Below are 9,326 nucleotides of genomic sequence, written 5' to 3'. Positions count from 1 at the left end.
TATTTCGACTATCTTTTGATCAACTCTCAATCGATTGCACCTAAGATTTCGATGGACTTTCAATCACTTTTCAGACAATTGAAAGAGGATTTTTGACCGTGCTTTGATTGTAGATTCAATTTTCTAATGTGTTTTAATTTAAGTCAATGTCATGAGTTTAGAAACCCTACCAAGTCTACTATATAAGGACCTTCAGTGTGACTTTAGAGGCAAAAATCCTGAGCTATTCAGGAAGAAAATCTTTAACTTCTTTCCCGCTATACTTGTGAGGTTAGAAAGACATGTTCTTCCGATTCTTTCATATTGGTGAGATCAAAGCTTGAAAACACAAAGCCTTAATCCCAATGATGCTTCTGTCGTGTTCATATCATCAAGGGCATCTTTGGAGTTTGTCAAAGTATCTAGTTATGATCACATATGTAGTTTGTGCAAGGAATTCATGAACTAAAAGTTCAAAAGTTCTGAAATTGGTGTTAGGTGACATCAATAAGTTAACTACCGAGTAGGGTCTAATGTCATGAGTTTGAACTAGGTTGTAAAACTACTCTACTAGTAGTGAATTTCCTTTTGTGAGTAAGGGTACCCCAAGTAGTAGTGGTTTTTCCTTGGATGAGTCTTATTTGATTTTCCACTTTATCATCATATCATTGTCTCATGATTTATTGCTTTATTTTATATCTTTGGTGGTGACTTAATGCTTTCATTGTTTTAATTGCCAAAACTTGATCACATAATTGGCATAATTGAAATACAATTAAGTAATTCACTGCATAATTGTTGTTGGGGTCAAGACTGATTTTGTTTTTCACAAAATGCTAATAATTAATAAGTGTTAAGTTATGGTTTTTCACATAATATTTGTAGTGGCTTTATTCTATAACAAAAGTGTTGTAATTGCATTAATTTATTTCCTTGTATTTGGTGAAATTTATTTGTAATGGGTTTAGTATTAAGTTGGTGATGATTGCCCAAGAAGTTGATCTCACAACTTGGCTCGCAAGTGGTGCAACTCGCAAATGTCATATGAGAAGCACATGACAAAAGCTGAAGAATCAATGAGTTTCGCGACTCTTCTCGCGAGTTGGCCAACTCGCGAGATAACCTGCGAAATGCATTGATAACTGAGATTATAAGTGTGACTTTTCTATCCTTCACCCATACTATATATACCCTCATTACCCATAAAAGTGAAAGGAGGCTATCAAATAGAAAACCCTAGAGGTTTCTACAACACACCCACCATTTTAGAGAGAACTACTCATCCTTAAGTGAGAATTCATTTGTAGTCTCTTCTCCTTTCCCTCTCCCATTGTTATACCTTGAGAGGTGATTTATACACAAACACAACCCACACCTATTCAGAGTGTAGAGAGTGTTTTGGAATTTGGGAAGCATTTGAGATTTGCCAAAAGAAGCCAATGAGGCTTGACAGATACAATCGGGCGGTAATGTAGGATCTGGATAACTAGTGAAGACAAGACTCCGAGAAGTCCATTAGTAGCAGGAGCTTGGAGGGCTCAAGTACATTGGTTAGATTAGGCTTTGAGAATCTTTTTGATATTCGTGTACTCCAACTTATTTACTAATGGATCGATTTTGACTTGGAGGGTCGCAAAGAGGTTTTTCGCCAAATTCTTCGGTTTCCTCTTCAATAACACATCTTGATGTTATCTTGTGTTTGCATCTCTCTTCCCTTACTCTTTAAGCTTTACATCTATTGTTCATTGTATATGCTTATGCCTTAGAGTGTAGTTCTGGTTTATTGCATTTCATCTACTCTTATTTCGCACTTAAATAAGTTAAAGTAAAAGCAATTAAACCGTAATTTAAAATTGGGGGTCTAAACAAGCATTAGTGTTTTCACACTAATTGAGCTTTCATTAAGTAAGACTATAGTTTAAGTTATGTTATTTAAATTAATTAGATAAACTAAATTTTCCTTTATAAACTTATAAAAGCAATATTCACAAACCATTATATATAATTTTTATTACTAAATAGACTCTTTATATATATTATTAAAAAAATTACCTTATGAATTTATTTACAAAATTATAAAATTAAATCTCAAGTCTATATATATATATATATATATATATATATATAAGTATCTTTTAATATATGTATACATAATTGCATATAAGAATACAATAAAACGTTATATACATGTGCACACACGCACACACTTTAATTAAGCCTCATGTTCATGAACTTCTTCACGAAGCATTTTTTTTTTCTTTCTTTATACTCATTTAATAGTCAAGTTTACCATTGAGATAGCAAAGAGTAGTCAATAATAGTGGGTTTATACGAAATCCAAATAGAAATATAGAAAAATATAATCATACATGGAAGATAGATTTGTGTGATTCACCTTAGACTTTAAATGCATGAGAGGTGCCAAGTAGATATTTTTACTAAGAAATGTGGATATCATGAAGGTACGTAGCACAAAAGTTTTCATAAAATCCAAACCCTAAATATAACCAAAATTGAAATCTCTTTTGATCTTATCACAACTCGTACGTCACAAGAATTCCAAAATTATTTAAACTTGATGTGAAAGACTAAAATTGCATGCCCGTTACGTCTTGAACTCTTTCCAACAAAGAAATCCAAGAAAGCCGAACACATACACACGTGTGTGTGTGTGTGTGTGTGTGTGTGTGTGTGTGTATATATATGCTTTGTGTCGACATAAAGTGGTTTTGGTAATACCACTCAAACACATACACTGTGAGTTATGATCTCCCATGACTCATTCCGATGAACTTATTCAAACCATCAATCAACACCTAAATTTAGGCTTGGGTTTAACTAGTTTTCTAAATAAATAAACATCAACAATGTTTTCCTGACTAAATGAGAACTATTTATGAACAATTTATTTGATTTACAAGCCTAATCCTTGGTACAAACTTTTGTTTTTTTTCCTTTTTGTTTTTGTTTTTTTCTTTTCTTTTTTGAGGGTACTTCTGTTTTTTTTCCCTATTAGCTTCCGTCCTGTTGAATAATTCATCTTTCAGATTGTCTCTGCTTAAAAAAATAATAAATAAAATAAATAAATAAAATATTTTGGATTGTCCTTTACCACTGTGGATAAGATTGACTTTATGTTGGTATCGACAGGTAGTAGTACTAGGGTCGATAGGAGGTAAAAGCACTCATGGTTCTTGCTTGCACGTATGTTACTTGAAAGCTTCACTAGAAGACTTTTTCTTCATAAAAGATTTTTGTCTAACAAATTAAGATCGTTTGAAGTGAGCTTGTACAAGTGATTATCCATATATAATTGCACAGTAATTATCAATAACTAGTAATGTTTATGTTTTACTTGTATCTATAACTGATCTTTAAATTTGCTGAAGAGTAAGCATCATCTAATCACCTTTGGTTTCTGTCATGTCATCTTGTCAATTCTACTGACTCTCTCATGACGTGGATGGATAATGCTGGAGATTAAGGTTGGCAACTTTGCTTAAAGATGATTTAAGGATATATGACATTGAAAAGGAGAGACTCTGTCTTTGCTTTTCAAAAAAAAAAAAAGAGACACTGTCTTTGATTCTAGAGACTTCATAGCTTTCTTTGAGTTGAAGTACTGTTCATTTTTTTTCCTCTTGAAACTTACTGATAAGTGGAAATATCCCTTAATGCTTCAATTTTTGCTGAAATTTCACATAGAATGTTTACATAAAATAATAACTACAACCGTCACTGGCCTTGGAGCCTAGTGGCATCCAGTTCTATTGTAAACCGTGAGCTTGGGAAGTTCAATCTCCTGCAATTACCAAGCAAAAAATAATAATAATAATAAGAATAATAATAACTACAACCGAGGTTGAATCAGATATATACAATATAGTACAAATGATGCGGCTCGGTTACTTTTATCACATGCACTTGTGGTTTAATATATAAAGTATGCAAATAACAGCCAGGGTCCTCATGTGGAACTGGAATACAGAAGCACAGGTTTGTATTTTACTATTTGGTTAAACAAATAATCATTTAAAAGAGATTTGAACCCTCCTTGGATGCTTGTCTACTTGCATAGCTGATTACTCAATACACGTGCATCACCAAAAGAAATGAAATACATAATTTTTTTTAATGATTCTCATTCCTATAAATTTGGTGCTTAATCTATTCATACATTGCATTTGACATATATAGATCTTGTAATGGCCTGATTAACATGTAAAAAATAAATAAAAGATACACATCAGTTTAATGATGTACCAAAGACTTTAAGAGAGAGAGAGAGAGAGAGAGAGAGAGAGAGATCTGGCCCTCACACTTGGAAAGCAAGTGGCCAGAAAGGTTTGAAAGAAATGCTCAAGGCAATCAAACAAACCACGATTCTTTCGGCAGAGAATTCCATAGGCAAAAACTTGTATGCCAACTAACAGGTGCCACGCACATGAACCCAAGAGAAAAAGGTTGCTATTAACACCGACCAATTGCTCTATGGGGCCATGGCCAATCAGTTCATACGTCAGAGACAGATCAATGAGACCCACAAATCTATGAGAACCATCACTTTTTATTTCATATAGTAGCATAAAACACAGAGAAAGACACGAGATGTGAAAAAAAAACAACTTGACACATTTTAAAGAGAGCTCTCAATCTCAATCTCAATCTCAAACCCGTGAGTGTGCTCTCACTTTGTTCCTTTTCAGCTGCCTTGTCCCACAGCATCGTCCTCATAGGCATGGCCCTTGAAAATAAAAGGCTTTTCATACGGGGAAAGTAAAAAAGAGAAAAAAGTTTAGCTAGGTAACACTTTCCAAAAAAAAGCATTACGTGCCAAAAATATAGATACTATATAGTGTTCAAAACAAATTCCAAAACTTATTTCTACACATTATTAATTTCTAAGCATACCAATGAAGCATCACCATCTTTGTGTACAAGAGCTCCTACCAATCTTGGGTGTTTGCCTCCTTTACCAAACAAAGAAAAGATTTAATCTTTTCACTCAGTTTTTGGTGGCCCATTAATTATAAAATAGCACAAGCATTTGGATTCTCCTCCATTGGTTGGACGTAGTAATATGAGGTGTGGAATGGATTATGTGCGGCGAGGTGGAGATTATATGCTTTGTAAGCCTTAACAAGCTCTAAAACAGGGTCTGGTGGAGGTGCTTCTTTCTTTTTCTCTTCTTCTTTCTTTTCCTCTTTCTTCTCTTCTCCTTTCTTTTCCTCTTTCTTCTCTTCTTCTTTCTTGGGTTCCTCCTTGGGTTCCTCTTTCTTTGCTTCCTCGGCCTTGGGTTCCTCCTTCTTCGGCTCTTCTTTCTTCTTAGGTTCTTCTGCTGGCCCAACTGAGATCATACTTGTTGATGCCCAATATTTGCGCAGTTTGCTCACTATATTTACGGGATCCACGGTTCCTATGACCGTTAGTTTCTTATCCTTCATGTCCATTGCAATCGAATCAATCCCTACAAGAAGAAAAAAAACCAAGCCTATACATATCAAAGCCATCTAAGAAAAGATAAATATGATAATATCAAAGCCATCTAAGAAAATCTACCCTGTATTTGAGACATATATTTATCCTTTCACATGTAAACCTTACAAATAATATCAAAATATGTATCCACTCTTTCACATGGAGGTAAATCCTACAAATATAAAATCCACCCTATGTAAAAAGGTAAATATATTGTATCAGATACACGTAATACCATCTCTAAAGAGTATATCTCATGACAATAATTATGTTTTACGGATAATTTTTAGATCTCATAGTACCCTCTTCTGTGGGGATTGTGAAGTGAAGTTGACAACTATTTAATTATGATTTATAGTACATAATTAATTTTTATTAAAAAAATACTAATCAATAATTTATTGGTTTACATATACTAATTTATTATAATTCATTTTATGTTTTTCCTAGGATGGGTTTTTTATATCCATACAAAATTTAATTTTATAAAATATATAAAATATCAGTTAATAAAATATTAATAAATATTTTATTATGAATTATAATTTATATTATTTATAATATATATCAATAATTAATTGATTTACGTACACAAATAATACCTAAACATAATTATAAAAAAATTAATTTTATAAAATACATAAAAAGATCATTTAATAAGTATTAAATACATTTTCATTAAACTCTCAATTAACACGTATTATTTAATCACCGACACACATTGCTGGAAGCTAAAAAGATACTAATTGGGAACAATGTGCTATGGGTGACAACATGGCACTTATTTATTTTTTTTTTTTTTTTGGAATGTGACAACACGGCACTTGTATTGATTAGACCACATAATAGCTAGATGCAGCATTTCCGTGCTTTCTTTTTTCTTTTCTTTTTTCTTTTTTCTGTTTTTGGTATAGGGAAGTCTAACCCACCCCATAGCCTTTCCTAAGCATTAGCATTGAGGAATGTTAATGCTAAGGAGAATTTGACATTTACAGTCCCAAATTGCTCTGTATCAGAGAATTGTAAACTTAAGAATTGCAAATTTTTTTGCAATACAATTCTACATTTAGAAGTGCAATTCTATATGTAGAATTTCATTGTAGCAGTATTGTAAAAATAAATATTTTATTTTATTCATTTTCTCTCTCATCTGCTCTAACTCTCCCACTCTCTCAACTCTGTCCTCCTCGTCTCTCTCTCTTTCTCCCTCTCCCTTTCCTCTCTATCAATGCTGTTTGCTCCGATGGGTTCGATGTGGCTTTGATGGGTTTGCTCTGATGTGGGTGTAGTTTGCTCCGATCAGTATGGTGGGTTGTGGGTTATGGGTTATGGGTTTTGGATTTGGGTTGATCTGGACGTGACAGAGCTGGGTGTTGATTTGGGTTAATCTGGGTATGGATCGGCAGCGTGGGTTTCTGATCAATAGCTTGGGTATTTTTGGGTATTTTCGAAGTTTTTCTAGGTTGATCATCGGTTTTTTTCTGTGTATTTTCGACAACCTGGGTTTCAAATCGACGGCGTGGGTTTGCTGATCAGAGGCTGGGGTGGTGGGTGTGGTGGCCGTTGTTGGCTCCAACTAGTTTGATGGTTTGTGTGTGTGTGGTTCTGTTGATGGTTTGATGGTTTGTGTTTGTGTGTGTGGCTCTGTGTGTGTGGTGATGGGTTTGGTTAGGTTGATCGGTGTATCGTGGGTCTCTATGTGTGTGTGGCTTTGTGTGTTGAACCGATGCTAGAGGTTAAGAGAGAAAGAGAGGGAAAAAAATAATTGTTGGAAAGTCCAGGAAAAATGTCAAGTCTATAAAAAAGTGATGGTTGGAAAGAAATAAAAAAGAAAGATTAAAAATAATATTTTAATAAAAATAGAGTTTTGGGATGCTGGAGGTATTGTAAAATGATATAGTATAATGATAAAGTGGTTTTTAGAATGGTAAAATAGAGTAGAATTGGAATTTTCCAATACTAATGCTCGATCGATCTCTACTATCAACACATCCCTTTAGACGCCACCAGAGATCAAAATATGAGACTTTTTACTCCTAAACATACTTGGTATGAGTTATATACAAGGCAAAAAATAATAATAATAATAAATAAATAAATAAATAATAGTACTATATATTTCCCTATTCTCATAAATCCCTTGATCTTTTATGAAAAAGCGATTCCATCATAAGTTTTAACACAGCCTCAATTACTAATCTCCCGTGTAAAAAAAAAAAAAAAAAAAAAAAAAAAAAAAAAAAAAAAAGAGGTTTTCTAGTGGTTTTTATATTAAACGTGTAATTAAAAGTTAAATATTAGTTTTATTATTATTTTTTTTTTTTTTTTTTAAGCTTAGACAGAAAGCGAAAAGCTAAAATATGAAAGATTTTAATAAAGCTAAAAATCAGTTTATTTTTTATGCTAAAATGTGTGATAAAAAGTTAAAATTTAGTTTTTTTAGTTTTTTTTTTTTTAATACAAGATAGAATTTCTACTCTAACATAATTTAAGTGTATATGTGTGTGAAACTCCCTCCTGGAGACTTGAATCCCGGCCCTTTCCCACCATACTCCACACGCATTTATACTTGCGGAGTGACCACTGTACCAAGGGTGTGCGATAGTAGTTTATTTTTTAAAAGGCTTCGATTAGTTCTTTTATATATATATAAAAAGATATGACAAAAAAAAAAAACAAAAACAAAAAGCTAAACTTTTTTGACAAAAGCATTTAAAAAAAAAAAATTGATGAAGAATTTATTTATTTGTCATAAATAAATAATTTTGATTAAAAATTTATTTATTTGTCATATATGGTTGTGCAGTGGAGGTCTAAAAATGAGACAATTTATTATATGTCTGGCTGTTTTTCTATACAAGTCTTCACAGAAATATTTAAAAATAAAAATGGAATGGACCACAAACAATCAAATCAAATCACAAAAGAGGAAAAGAAAAAAAAAAAACGAAGAGCAAGTGCTGATGAGAGAGAGAAACTTGGTGAGGAAAGGAACTGAGGTGGTCGGGTGCAAGTGTTGATGAGAGTTAAGAATGAGAGAGCCAAATATTAAGGATGTCTGTCATTTGTTTGTGGAATTAGGGACAGAGAAGACTAAACAGTATAGTTCATAGTTGCATTGGATTGAGATTTTAGTGTTCAAACCCAACTGCATTTTGATTGGATTCAGGCCTTTTCTCAGTTAGTTTTACTTGCTATATACAGATCTCTTTTAGGGCCTTTTATTTGCCATATACAGCTGGGCACGGTAGCTGATAAACTCAAAAATAATTTTTTATTCCCACTTCACATTAAAATATCATTTCTATATATATATATATATATATATATATATTTTTTCCTATACTCGATTTCAGTCATTGACTTTCTCAGATCAAACTGTCACCTCTCTCTCATATTCATCAAACTCTCACCTCTGCTGCCGATTCATCATCCTGTCACCGCCGCCACCAAAGCTCACCATCGCTCCATCGCCACTGAAGCTCACCATCGCCGATTCATCATCCTTCTCCCTTTCCTTTTTTTTTCTTTCTTCTTCCACTCCTCACGGGCCCAACTCCCCTGCCCCACGCCGCCGACCCACGCTGATCCATCTCGCCCTCGCCGTTCACCCAAGCCCTAAGCCCCAAGTCCCAAGCTGACCCGCACCAACCCATCTCGCCCTCGCTTCTGTCTGACCCATCTCGACCGCTCTTCTCTGTTTGGGTAACCAATTTCTTCAAAGCTTGCTTGTTGATTTACAGGTGAGTTGTCTCTGTCTTCTCCATCATTTAATGCTTAGGATTTTTTATTTGGGTAATTGGAATTATAAATTTTTCATGTCAGTTGAGAATTGTTTTAGTAAATAAAAATAAAAAAAAGTATATATA

At 33.4% G+C, this 9,326-nt stretch overlaps 1 protein-coding gene across 1 annotated transcript; it reads right to left on the bottom strand.

Annotated features, from left to right (window-relative positions):
- Window positions 1-4,528: 4,528 nt before the first annotated feature.
- Window positions 4,529-5,514, bottom strand: LOC115984216 (heavy metal-associated isoprenylated plant protein 39-like). Its single transcript, XM_031107184.1, has one exon. It carries the CDS (start codon window positions 5,487-5,489, stop codon window positions 5,007-5,009), a length of 483 nt encoding a protein of 160 aa, XP_030963044.1. The 5' UTR covers window positions 5,490-5,514; the 3' UTR covers window positions 4,529-5,006.
- Between the last annotated feature and the right edge of the window lie 3,812 nt (window positions 5,515-9,326).

This window comes from Quercus lobata, chromosome 4 (genome assembly GCF_001633185.2).
Source record: "Quercus lobata isolate SW786 chromosome 4, ValleyOak3.0 Primary Assembly, whole genome shotgun sequence".
NCBI lineage: Eukaryota > Viridiplantae > Streptophyta > Magnoliopsida > Fagales > Fagaceae > Quercus > Quercus lobata.
The sequence above is the reverse complement of the archived record's forward strand: the minus strand, read 5'-3'. Positions and strand labels throughout refer to the sequence as shown.